This window comes from Stegodyphus dumicola, chromosome 7 (genome assembly GCF_044657685.1).
Source record: "Stegodyphus dumicola isolate Sdum_Otavi_A_Nest chromosome 7, ASM4465768v1".
Lineage (NCBI taxonomy): Eukaryota > Metazoa > Arthropoda > Arachnida > Araneae > Eresidae > Stegodyphus > Stegodyphus dumicola.
The window spans coordinates 132384038-132397711 of NC_140774.1; the positions used below are offsets into that span (position 1 = coordinate 132384038).

The window sequence follows — 13674 nt, forward strand, 5'->3', positions numbered from 1 at the left end:
AATAAAATCATTTTTAAAAAAATGCAAAATTAAATTGTATTTTAATATTTAACAGCCATAAATATTAATTCAGAAGTCAAACAACAAAAATCAGCGTTATATTTACCAAATTTTCACAGGACTAGTTTCGATGGTTTTACCGAACCACCATCTTCAGCTGCAAAACCGCAAATGAACCAGATAGGAAATAATGATTAGATAAGATAAGAAAGCCTGGACAAGAATAAGCAAGTGGCGCCATCTGTTGGTGAAACCAGAACTAAAACATAATTTCTTTAAAGGCCGAAGGCAAATTTGGATTGGAATTAGGATCGTTAACTAGAACAGAAAGATTTTTATGAATGTGAAATGCCTCTAGAAAATCCAGTTCTCCAATGGAAGATGTTTTTTGAATAATTTTGGCAGCAGAAAAACTGAAAGTGTGGTTTTCGGACCAACAATGTTGAGCAACAGAAGACTTCTGTGTTTCCTTTTTTCTAACATATGCCTCATGTTCCTTGACGCGAAATTTTAAGGCTCTCTTAGTTTGGCCAATGTAAATTAAACCACACTGGCAAGGAATCCTGTAAATACCCCAGGAATTCATATCCGGAATGGGGTCCTTGAGTATGGAACTCGGAATTTTATTGATGGGAGAATAAACAACCCGAAAGTTAAATTTCTGCAAAATATGTGCAACTTTATAGCTAATTGATGGAAAGAAGGGAATGACAACAGAATTTTTATAATCTCCTAAAACAAGAGTGTGCCTTTTAGTGTGTTGAGATGAGAATTTTTTAACTGCTTGATTAATAATGTTGGGTGGAAAGCCCCTGTCAATAGCTATTGCTTTTAAATAATTTAGTTCTTCATCAAGGGCTAGTTTGGAGGAGCAAACTTGAAGAGCACGGAAAACATAGGAATAAAATGAAGCTAACTTTTGTTTAGACGGATGACATGATTTAAAGTGTGGTGGAAGGCAAACCGATGAAGGTTTACGGTAAACCGTAGTACTAAAGTTGGATGTGTTACGTGTGACCAGAATGTCGAGAAACGAAAGAGAATTGCAAGTCTCAAGTTCAAAAGTGAACTGAATAGCAGGATCAATAGAATTCATTGTTGAAAGAACTTTATTTAAATCATCTTTATTACCTTCAAACAGAGTAAAAGTATCGTCTACGTAGCGGAACCATGCCGGGAAGTTTAAAGTTTCAAACAATTTTGATTCATAATAATGCATGTAGATATCAGCCAGGATGGGACTGAGGGGGCTTCCCATGGCTAATCCCTCAGTTTGATTGTAATATTTATTTTGGAAAACAAAATGTGTTTGTTTCAAACAGAGTTGAGTGAGAGAAATTAGCTCATCAATTTCGATGCAAGAGAAATGAAATTCGCGAAGTCTGGTTTCTAGACATCTTAATGCACCCTCCACTGGGACATTGGTGAATAATGATTTTACATCAAAAGAAACCATGAGTAAATTACTAGGAGAAATGTTTTTAACTTTTTTTACAAACTCTATTGAATTTTTTATGGTGTAAATGTTATTGTCTAATAGAGTTGAAAATCTAGAAACTAAATATTTAGCTAATGGATACGAGGCAGTACCTAAATTTGATACAATAGGGCGGAAAGGAATACCACTTTTATGAATTTTGGGAAGAGCATATAATCTGGCACAATTCGCAACAGATGGGATAAGTGAATGTTTTAAGTTGCCTGAAATGATTTGCGAAGATTTGATCGCAGTTTTTTTTTTTTTTTTTTTGACAAGTCCGAAGGTGAAGGATCTTTAGGGATCGGATTATATGGTCCTTCGTTTAAGAGTTTAGTGACACCATCGATGTAAGTGTTCCTATCCATGACGACAATCTGGCCACCTTTGTCGGCCTTTGAAATAATAATATCCGGGTTAGAATGAATTTCACGCAATGTAGCTCTTTCTCTCGCAGTTAGATTTGGTTTCAAAGGTTTATTATTGAATTTCACATTATGAGCGATAAGATGCCTAATCATTTCTTTCTGTGAATCTGAAACTTTACTGAACTTGAAAGCTTTTTCGATAGGAGCCAAAATCTTTGGAATCGAGGGTTTACAGGTTTGTGAGAAGTTAAAATTATATTTTAGAATTCTCTCTTGTTCTTCTGAAAGACTAACATTAGAAATATTAACTATTGGCTTGATGTTTACAATGGGAAGATTTTTTGAACTACTTGAACTGGAAGATTGTAAAAGAAGTTTTTCGAATTTAACTGCAAGAGTGTTTTTATGACGGTTAACTGCATTCTCCGTTCTAGACCAAGACTTTTGTTCAAGGGCAGTGAATTTTGGATATGATTTAGCGAGTTCCAGATGAAGCTTATAGAGTTCACGTTCAATTTTGGACAATTGTTGACGTGTATCCCTTATGACGGACCGAAGTAAGGCAAGCTTGCAATTTAACAGAATTCTTGAAACGCGACTCGAAGGTTTTTGATTAGATTTGATTTGAATAAAATTTGGGATCAATTTTTTACATTTACATTTAAGTAAAAAGTCAAGATGATTCAGGAATTTTTGCCGTTTCAGGCGTAATTTAGTGAAACGATTAACGGATGAAGGCATGATAAACAATACAGAAAATCAAGCTAAAGCACACACAAAACAGCAGAAAAATCCCTCACTGAAATTAATAGAAAACAAAACGTTTGTAAGCAAAATGCATGAAATCAGACAAGCAAAGCACAATATCCAAATATACAAAATATAAACATAACTTGAAAATTGCAAAAAAGTACTTACCGAAACTCATGCAATCACAAAATGGCGGCCACACCACGTGCAAAAAAGAAAGCAAAAAATAAGCCTGTTTGGGGCTTCTATAATTAAGACACAATAACACGCCGAATAAATACTAATTCAGAAGTCAAACAACAAAAATCAGCGTTATATTTACCAAATTTTCACAGGACTAGTTTCGATGGTTTTACCGAACCACCATCTTCAGCTGCAAAACCGCAAATGAACCAGATAGGAAATAATGATTAGATAAGATAAGAAAGCCTGGACAAGAATAAGCAAGTGGCGCCATCTGTTGGTGAAACCAGAACTAAAACATAATTTCTTTAAAGGCCGAAGGCAAATTTGGATTGGAATTAGGATCGTTAACTAGAACAGAAAGATTTTTATGAATGTGAAATGCCTCTAGAAAATCCAGTTCTCCAATGGAAGATGTTTTTTGAATAATTTTGGCAGCAGAAAAACTGAAAGTGTGGTTTTCGGACCAACAATGTTGAGCAACAGAAGACTTCTGTGTTTCCTTTTTTCTAACATATGCCTCATGTTCCTTGACGCGAAATTTTAAGGCTCTCTTAGTTTGGCCAATGTAAATTAAACCACACTGGCAAGGAATCCTGTAAATACCCCAGGAATTCATATCCGGAATGGGGTCCTTGAGTATGGAACTCGGAATTTTATTGATGGGAGAATAAACAACCCGAAAGTTAAATTTCTGCAAAATATGTGCAACTGTATAGCTAATTGATGGAAAGAAGGGAATGACAACAGAATTTTTATAATCTCCTAAAACAAGAGTGTGCCTTTCAGTGTGTTGAGATGAGAATTTTTTAACTGCTTGATTAATAATGCTATTCAGTTCACTTTTGAACTTGAGACTTGCAATTCTCTTCCGTTTCTCGACGTTCTGGTCACACGTAACACATCCAACTTTAGTACTACGGTTTACCGTAAACCTTCATCGGTTTGCCTTCCACCACACTTTAAATCATGTCATCCGACTAAACAAAAGTTAGCTTCATTTTATTCCTATGTTTTCCGTGCTCTTCAAGTTTGCTCCTCCAAACTAGCCCTTGATGAAGAACTAAATTATTTAAAAGCAATAGCTATTGACAGGGGCTTTCCACCCAACATTATTAATCAAGCAGTTAAAAAATTCTCATCTCAACACACTAAAAGGCACACTCTTGTTTTAGGAGATTATAAAAATTCTGTTGTCATTCCCTTCTTTCCATCAATTAGCTATAAAGTTGCACATATTTTGCAGAAATTTAACTTTCGGGTTGTTTATTCTCCCATCAATAAAATTCCGAGTTCCATACTCAAGGACCCCATTCCGGATATGAATTCCTGGGGTATTTACAGGATTCCTTGCCAGTGTGGTTTAATTTACATTGGCCAAACTAAGAGAGCCTTAAAATTTCGCGTCAAGGAACATGAGGCATATGTTAGAAAAAAGGAAACACAGAAGTCTTCTGTTGCTCAACATTGTTGGTCCGAAAACCACACTTTCAGTTTTTCTGCTGCCAAAATTATTCAAAAAACATCTTCCATTGGAGAACTGGATTTTCTAGAGGCATTTCACATTCATAAAAATCTTTCTGTTCTAGTTAACGATTCTAATTCCAATCCAAATTTGCCTTCGGCCTTTAAAGAAATTATGTTTTAGTTCTGGTTTCACCAACAGATGGCGCCACTTGCTTATTCTTGTCCAGGCTTTCTTATCTTATCTAATCATTATTTCCTATCTGGTTCATTTGCGGTTTTGCAGCTGAAGATGGTGGTTCGGTAAAACCATCGAAACTAGTCCTGTGAAAATTTGGTAAATATAACGCTGATTTTTGTTGTTTGACTTCTGAATTAGTATTTATTCGGCGTGTTATTGTGTCTTAGCCATAAATATGTTTAAAACATTAGATTAAATTTATACATATTAAAACCAATTACTTTTATAGTAAGGTGACGTCATTGATTACATCATCCACAACATAAAATTTCATAGAATATGATAAACAAAAAAAATTTTATTTCAAATAAAAAGGCAAAATTAAATTGATTTTTAATATTTAGAAGCCATAAATAATATTTAAAACACGGAATTTATGCACAATAAAACGCATTATTTTTTAAATAAAATGACAACAAAGTATCGGTTACCATAAATAACTTATCCAGCAATGGGTTTACCATAAGTTGTATTACTCGCCAAAAGAAAAATCGCCAAAATCCGTGCAACCGTCTACCAAAGTAGCATCAATTAAATCTTACTTAAGGTAATAGTACTAAATTCTGACTTTATATACATAAAATCAAAAAATTTATCAATACTGTTGTGGTCTTTATTTAAATCTTTTTAAATATTGCCATATTTTTTGTTCCCTGTATTCCACCGTTGTCTTAACGATGGAATACAGAAGTTTCATCTGGGATGAACTTTCGATGGAATAGCAATGATGGTTTAAGCATTTACTTTTTTTTTTTTTTTTTTTTTTTTTTTTTTACCTCTACACTTAAAATAAAGGCTAGTTCCAGAACCCATGAAAGGGTTCGTTGGACACTCGCTCGGGGGGGGGGCTAAGAGCCTAAGGGTTCCATTCTAATCCATTTATATTTTATTTCTGTGAGTGGTGGTCGTATGTGCCCCAGCGTATGTGAGACGGCACTGTAGAGTTGCCTTTATACTAGAATCCAATGCATATAATCGCTATTGTACAGAACTTTGAGACAGGGCATTTTGATCTTTTCTAACTGTTCTGTATTTTATATTTGTTACTTCAATAAATTATTCTGCTTACAGGCCATTTATTCTCTAAAAATATAATATAAAATCTTAAAATTAATTAATAATTATAAAGCTTGCGAATAAAGTCTTAATTTATTTGTTATTGGGTCTTCAGAAACTTCTGCGCTTTTTCAAATCCAAGCACGTTTTCTTCTAATTATTTTATTACTGCTGTTAAGGAGTGATCTTGATTGAAACGTTTGTATAAATACGGTATTTCCTGCTCACTCTGCGTAACCCTCGCCGTGAATCTTGTAGAGACATTAGGCACTTTTTGAAAGCAAAAGAGATGAAAAATGAGTAATGCCCTCGCCGGGACTCGAACTCTCAAATACGCGTCGAGCATGCTGACCACTACACCACGAAGTCTTGTTAAGAAGGCGGGAGAAATACCTTATATACTCCTTTCAAAGAGCAACCGGGGGATAGGGGATCCAATCGCCAAATCCCGGTGGTGCAGAATCATCATTCCTCACCTTTTTTAGTTCGGGTGCCACTGTAGAGATAGAAGTTATTTTTTGAAAGCGGAAGAAAGGAAAAATGAGCAATGCCCTCGCCGGGACTCGAACCACGGACCTCTCGAATACGCGTCGAGCGTGCTGACCACTACACGCATGCTAAGAAGACCGGAGAAATACTTTATAATCTTAACTAATGATTTTCCAAAAGTCATGCTCTAAATGGAACACTTTTCAGGATCTAATAAGAGTGGGTTTATTTTCCTCTGAAAACCGTAATAACCCATAAAACATCAGCATTGCGTAATATTGGTATGGGTTGTGGCAATTTTTGTTTAAATGCACTGCTAAAAAACTGAACCCACAAATTCATCATTATAGTCTTTTACTTAAGAAAAGGGAAAATACTAGTCAGGCTGCTTGTAAAGTTTACGCTAGATATGGAAAAAGTGACATTTCTAACGACAAAATTGAAAGGTAATTTGAGAAGTCGAAGTGCGAAATTTTATCGTAGATGATCTCGCTCCGTGCAACCATCTGTCGTAAACCAGAACCTGCTAAAAGAAGCTATAGCTGAAAATCTACGCTATATAGTTCAGGAATTATAAGACAGATTAAATATTCCCAAAATGTACAGTAGAAGATCATTTAAAGAAGAATGGGTATGTAAGCTGCTACGATGTTTAGGTACCCCATATTTTAACAGAGCAGAATATGCTTGCTCGAGTTTCAGCCAGACGCGTGACTAGGGTTTTCAGCTCCCGGGGACAAGATTTCGCGGCCCCTTCTGTTTGCCAAAATGCAATGTGCCTTCCAGTTTTGTTGCTTCTGGATGCTGTGCTTGGCGACAGGTGTCTCCTCCCAGTTCAGCATCTTTACTGAACAGAAATTAAAAAAAAAAAAAAAAAAAAAATTTTTTTTTTTTTTTTTTTTTTTTTTTGAGTGGCTCTTTACTGAAGATCAGAAGCGGATACTATATAATGTTACAAGAAAAATATCATGGAGTAAGCTAAAACAACTTCTTTTCGTAACACTGAGAAGGGGGTTGCATCTAAAAAAAGTAACATTTTGTGCATGGTGGGACTCTAAAGAAATGGTATACTAAGATTATTTACCTCCGAATTAGACGATAAATTTGGAACGTCTTCCCAAATAGCAGTCACAAAAGCAGAAATTGTAGCAAAGCGACCAGAACTGACCAATCACCGAGGTGATGCCCCCAATCATGACAATGCTCAGTCTCATATTTGGAAGAATTTCAGACAATTGATCATGATTGAGATGTTTTGTGTTATTCACATATTCACCAGACCTTGCCCTCAGATTTCCCTCTATTTAGATCAATTCAAAATTTTCTGAAAGGCCTGGAGTTAATTTCTTAGGAGACTGTCAAGCAGCTCCTCGATAACTATTTTACGAATAAATCTAATGATCTTCTTGCACTCCGCCATACTGACAAAAAGCGGTACAGCGTTAAACGTTTTGCTACCCAGAGCCTCCTTAAATTCTAGAAATTTTTCTACGCATACATTCCCTTGCTTAGTGCAACTGCACCAGTTCCATCTGCTTTGACACCGGCGCTAGTGATAAGTGTCCCGAAATAGATACTTGTTACAATGTTATGTTAATTCCTTGCTAAAGCAGTTCTGTTAAATTTCAGATATCGCCAAATATTTATGTGGATAAGCATTTGGCGATGTCTGAAATTTATTTATGGCAGATTAAGCGATCAAGTTTGCCAGTTTTGGATGATATGCGAGTTGGTCGTTTCAGCAAAGTACCCAATATAGAATTAAATCTGAAATCCTATATGTCTAGACCTTGGTAGGTAACGAAAAGTTGTTCATATACTGATGAAAACTTTCTTCTAAGTTAACTATTCATAGTTTTGAATAAAATATGATGCAGCTATGCAATCGGAAGAGAAATATGCCAATATAAAATTTTAAATTAGATTAAAAGAAAAAAAATAAGAACCTTAGATTGGCGCAGATTTTATATAAAGCTGTATTGATTTAGAAGGAATATGGCATCAATACTTCTTCTTCGGGAACAAAAGGTAAACATTTTTTTGCCCTTAAAGAAGAGAGACAAATGTCTGATTTTTTTTTTTTTTTAACAAGCTATTTTCATGAAAATTTACGTCAGTTTTCTGATTAAGTCTTCATTAAAAGTACTTTTTTGCCTAATTTTAAATGAAGTAGTTACATAAAAAATGGCAAAAGTTTCTTATATTAGACGTCAACCGGTCTTCTGACTTCAACAGTACGAAGCTGATTTATTTGCGTAAGGAAATTTAAACAGATCTCCTAATAAAGAACTCTTTCACTTCCGAATTTCTCGAATTATTAAAGTAGTCACTGCGGTTAAATGCCAAAATTGACAAACTTAATCGCTAATCTAGAACATGTAAATTTTTTAATATCGCCAAAAGCAGCTGCTTTAATAAGGAAATATCAAGATTTTCGCAATTTAGTAATTATAGAAATTAATTTAGTTGTTTATTTTAAATTTAGGGAATAATTTTCTTGGAACTGCGACAGAAAAAAGACAACTTTGAGCAAGAAACTGTGATTCAGAAATGGCAGCCATAAAAAAAGTGAGGTTTCAAGAAGAGAGACCAGCACACAGATTAACAGTGAGTTCAATAATTGAATCAGAAAAAATTAATGATATTTGACGTAGATTTAGGTCCTCTATGTAGAACAGAAAACAAATTAGTCACACATTTATGAAGGCAGAGCAATTTACTTAATAAGGCGAAAAATTCTATCTTTTATTGCTTCGAACACTGAGGTTCCAGCAGTGGCCGGAATGGTTAAATCTGTTGATTACTACGAGTTCGACCTGAGTTCGATCTAAGGCGAACGGACATTGTTGGTTTTCTCTATATGTAACATGACTACGAGCAAGTTTCCCTTAGAAAGTCCTCCACGAGGGGATTTTTTCTCTTAGGCCGAAAATAGTACTCGCTTGTTTTACGATATGAAAAAAAAAATGTCTAACCTGCTTACATCAAACTTGAATAAGATTTTATAAATAAGTGAAAATTCTCACCCTCAAATAATCAAATATTATTTTTAAAAATTGAACAAGCACTCTTACTTATTTAGACCTGAATTTGTTTATTATTTGAATGTATGACTTTTTTTTTTTTTTTTTTTTTTTTTTTTTGTTGTTGTTGTTGTTGTTTTTTTGTTTTTAAAGTCACAACCAAAGAAGTAACACTTGGAATAACCATCTTTCAGATCCTTCATCTCCTTTCGATGAAATTCTGTTAGAACGATAGAATGATGTTTCTCTTAGAATAGCATTGATCAGCGGTTCTCAGCCTTTTGACTAACGTGAACCATCTAAACAAAAATTAAAATACTTTAGTACCACCTCTACATTTTACAATGATTATTTTTCAATTTCTCAGTTAAAATATTTAAAAAAAAAACATATTTTGCCATTTCCATATTGGCTTATTTGTATTAAATATGCACACATAAAAATATTAGATTAAAAACTGGTTACCATTTTAATTATCAAAATTTAAGTTATAATACTTAAATTCTAAAATTTATTGTGAAATTTCGGCCTGTTTATTGTGAAATCTGCTACTTATTTAAAATCTGAGCCCAAATTTGAAATTTGGAATTTGTTTGATTATCAATTTCATACTTTGTAAAACTTTTAACAAATTTTTGATCAACAAACTCAAGGATTTCAAAGCGAGCAATGGAAACGCTGTAGAGAAAAAACATTTTTATCTCCAAGCGCGTGAGTCTCTGTATCGGAAATTCTAAAGATATGCTCATTTTAAAACTATTTTGCGATATTGCTATTGAACTGAATTTTATGGTTTAAGTGCGAAGAACGTGATATTTAGTAAATAAATGTAACACACAAAATGTTTAAAAAAATGCCCCTTTGGACGTAATTTCAAATCTGAAACCTTTTAGTTTTTTTTTTTTTTTTTTTTTTTTTTTTTCAAATATAACATGAAAGAAAATCCTCGTTCACACAAATAGGTTGTGCGAAAAAGGAATAAAAGTTTAATAGCTTTGTTTAAAATACCTTTAAATTATTTTTTCAGTTCAGCCTAAAGTTAACAAGAGTTTTATTTGGTTGATCTTTACAATATGGTAACTAATAGTTTGGCGACATTTTGGAGGCGATAAAGGTTACTACCTGGGACTTTGGTAATAATGTGAGCAGTACTCAGTTCCGATTACGCATTATTTTGTGTGGGGGAAATGAGAGATCATGGGATATGTCATGTGATATTAATGGACGAATTACTGTTCTTTAATCGGGAAAAAATCTGGCAATTTTGTATTTGGCTTTATTCTGTGTTGTGTGAAATAGTGTTTGTGAATTTTTGGATCCCATGGCCGTAACTAAAGTGAATTCGAAATGGGTATTTAGTGGTATTGAAAAGGATAGTAATAAATGTTCTTTAAGGTTGTGCGAGAGAGAAATAAAGATGTTTTATTATGTTATTTATTTTATCTTGCTTTGAAAGATAAGTATGATTTTAAAGATTCTGAAACAGAAGGAAGAAAAGTGTATCCGCCACGTAATCAAGATTCTGAAGAAGATTAGGTAAGTTAGTATTTTTAATTATTTGAGGATATTATTTTTATGCGTTGTTGTAAATGTAAGGTGGAAAGGAATTTGGTATTATTGGGAAAATTGTTATTAGCAATGATTTAGTTTAAAGTAATTAGGATTGTAAGGTAATTTTTATTAATTTAATGTATGTGCTCATTTATATTTTAAGTAGTGTTTTTGAATTTAATTATATTTTAATGAAATGATAGTTATTTTGTGAATTTTATGTTTGTAGGAATTTGGTATACGTTTAAGTTGAAATAAACGTGCATGGAAATAATTTAAATATTTGATATTAAGTATTTGTAATGCTTGCGGTATGAATTCGTTGGTGACGTGTATAATGTAATAGATGATTTAGAGGTAAAAGTTTTTGGATATTCTATTTATTTTATATGTGGAAATGTTGATATTTGTAAAGGGTAAATACTTTTTCGCGATCATGTAATTTCATATATGTTCTTTTTACCGGGTTTAAAGATTGAGAAAATTGTCATGTATTTTCGTGAAATTTTTTTAATTTATGAGAAAAAAGCAGTGTACATGGATATAGTGAAGAGTGTGAGCAATGCCATTTTTGTGCAATTCTGGGATCTTTTTTTAAGTAAAAATAAGTCGGCGTGTACATGGTTTATGTGTATGTGTTATTTTGAAAAACGCGTAAGGAGTATGGTATTGTGCACTTTTTCCCAATTTTGCAGTGAATATTTGTCATGATTAAGCAGTTTTGTTAGATAAAATTTCTAGCATAAGTGCAATTTGGCTAGTAGATTGTTGGAAGAAGTGTTCAGTAGATAAAAAGAAAAGAAACATGTCTTTACTTCGTGAAGACAAAATGGCGGCGGGAAAAAAAATAGAGGGTTGCTGTAGGAGAGTTGGTCGCCAAATTTTCGCCAAGTTACCATAATGTAAAGATCAACCTTTTATTTTTGCAATCTTTCAGATGAATTGAATAACTAGATGTTCGTATTGTAGAATCGGTATTTACTGTCTAGGAATATGATGTTTGTAAACTTACTTCCGATGTGGCTGTCTAGGGGCTAATAAACTAGTTCGATTTATGTAAAACTTGAATATTTAATGAAACATGAATAGTTGCAACAAACTACAAAGTAATTACATACGTAGAAGGAAATAGATGAGATGATTTACAGATGAATAGAATCGACTGTTTTTTACATGTAAACATCTTTCAGTCGCGTCATCGTCTTAATGGCGGAATCATCGGAAAAGTAAAAGATTTATTCTCACAGCTTGTCGCGTCATCCGATTATAATGAACGATGCCATCCCACAAATGCTCGTCCATCCTGATGGAATGCGGCCTCGCATTCTCGTAACACCACCATCTACATCTAGGGATCTAAAAAATAAAATTAAAAAAAAAAAAAAAGAAAAGAAAAGAAAAAGATTTTTAGTTACTATTGAGGGAAAAGTCGTCCTAAAAGGTTTTTTTCAACCATCTTTTCTCATCATCTTAACATCTACAGAAATAACGGCTTTATCTCTTCTTCAATGCTCTTTCAGTGTTCGTTCATCTTTAACAGTCTATCTGAATACATACATTTCACAAACACGTCTTCCTTTGATGTTGTCTGGAACAATTCGTCCGAATTCGTCTTCGTATTTACGTCTTCTCAAACATCGTCTGAATATGTCTTCTGAATGCGTCTTCTTAGATACCGTCTGGATACGTCTTCTGAATGCGTCGTAGATATCTTCAAGATCCGTCATTCGAATGCGTCTTCTCAAAATCATCTTCTTTAAGCCGTCTTCCTTCATACATTTCATCTTTAGACATCATCTTCAGTCTTCTTTAATTAGTTCACGTCTTTAAAATAATAGTCCATTAGTTAAATCGGGAGGAATTTGTCTAGTCGGGAAAAACGTCTAAATCAGGAATCATCAAAATCGGTATTTCATTATCAAAGATTTTCAATTTTTTTTTCCTGGGTCTTCTGAATCCGCATTTCCGCTTCTTTTTTCTCACCTTCTTTAATTTCTTTTGTTCCGTCTTTGCTTTCCGTATCAGCGTCGTTGTGATCAGGTTTTTCTGACTGACTTCTGCTTTTCAATCTTCTCTTTTTCGGTGGTCTCTGTAGTTTCTTCGTCTCCAGTGGCTTCTTTTGCTTCTCTATTGCAAGGTATTTTACTGAAATTGTTCTAGTAGAATTCACATTTGTTTCATCATCTTTAGCAAATGACTCTTCTTCGGGAAAATGCTTCTCTTCAGAATCTCCTTCTGCAGTGGCGTTTCTCCTCGTTGGCTTCAGAGCTAATTGCATTGTGCTTGAGTTTCCTTTTTGCACTAATTCATCTTTAATAGCATCATTTTCATTTACAGCAGGATCTGCATCACTCTGGACATCATCAGAATTCACAATCGGGGTATCAATGCCACTAGCTTTGATTGTAGATGAAGTATCCAGTTTGATCACATTCTGTGCTGTAACAGGAACTATACTAACAGGATCAGTTTCTGGTTTTGGAAGCAAAAAACCATAATTAACAACTTTTCAAATCCTTCTTCAGAACCATTTCCATTGCAATAAGCATTTTTTTGCTCTTCAGAATCATTCTCAGATTTCTTGTTTTCTGCGATAACACAAATATTTGATCTAAATGAAGAACCATCAATTTGGAATTCACCTTCAAATTTCTCTATAGGTTTGTCGCCAAATTCCGTTAACTGTAGCTCTGCCGACTTAAGTTCAGGAGAACCTATCTTCTTATGTATATCTTCTCGGATTAGCGTTACTTGACTACCAGTATCTATTAAAGCATCAATTTGCAAATTACCCAAATTAACAGTTTTATGCATTTCTTTCTGACAAATCTGAGTTATTGGTGTTACCGTTTTGGCATCTTGGACATTTTTAGAAGATGTTTTGGAACAATCTACGGCTTTGTGTCCAAACAAATCGCATTTAAAACATTTAAATCCTTTACCCTTATTGTTACAGAAATTCGATTTATGGCCTAAATTTCCACAATTATAACACCTTGGCTCTTTAATCTTACTAGGTACAGCGCGTGTTTTATTTTGTGTGACAGTACTTGAATAACCCTTATTCTTCGT

General features: G+C 33.8%; 2 protein-coding genes across 2 annotated transcripts in view; one reads left to right on the forward strand and one right to left on the reverse strand.

Moving 5' to 3' along the window:
* Positions 1–13674, forward strand: part of LOC118192038 (uncharacterized) — a 60701-nt gene that overhangs the window by 2451 nt on the left and 44576 nt on the right. The window contains exon 2 of the mRNA XM_035362921.2: positions 8514–8635. Coding sequence (XP_035218812.1) covers positions 8579–8635 — 57 coding nt within the window. The 5' untranslated portion in view covers positions 8514–8578. The remainder of the gene's footprint in view (positions 1–8513; positions 8636–13674) is intronic.
* LOC118192039 (leucine-rich melanocyte differentiation-associated protein-like) overlaps positions 9225–13674 on the reverse strand; it is a 188810-nt gene continuing 184360 nt past the window's right edge. Inside the window, exon 8 of the mRNA XM_035362925.2 lies at positions 9225–9350. The gene's annotated coding sequence lies outside the window, so the exon portion shown is untranslated. The remainder of the gene's footprint in view (positions 9351–13674) is intronic.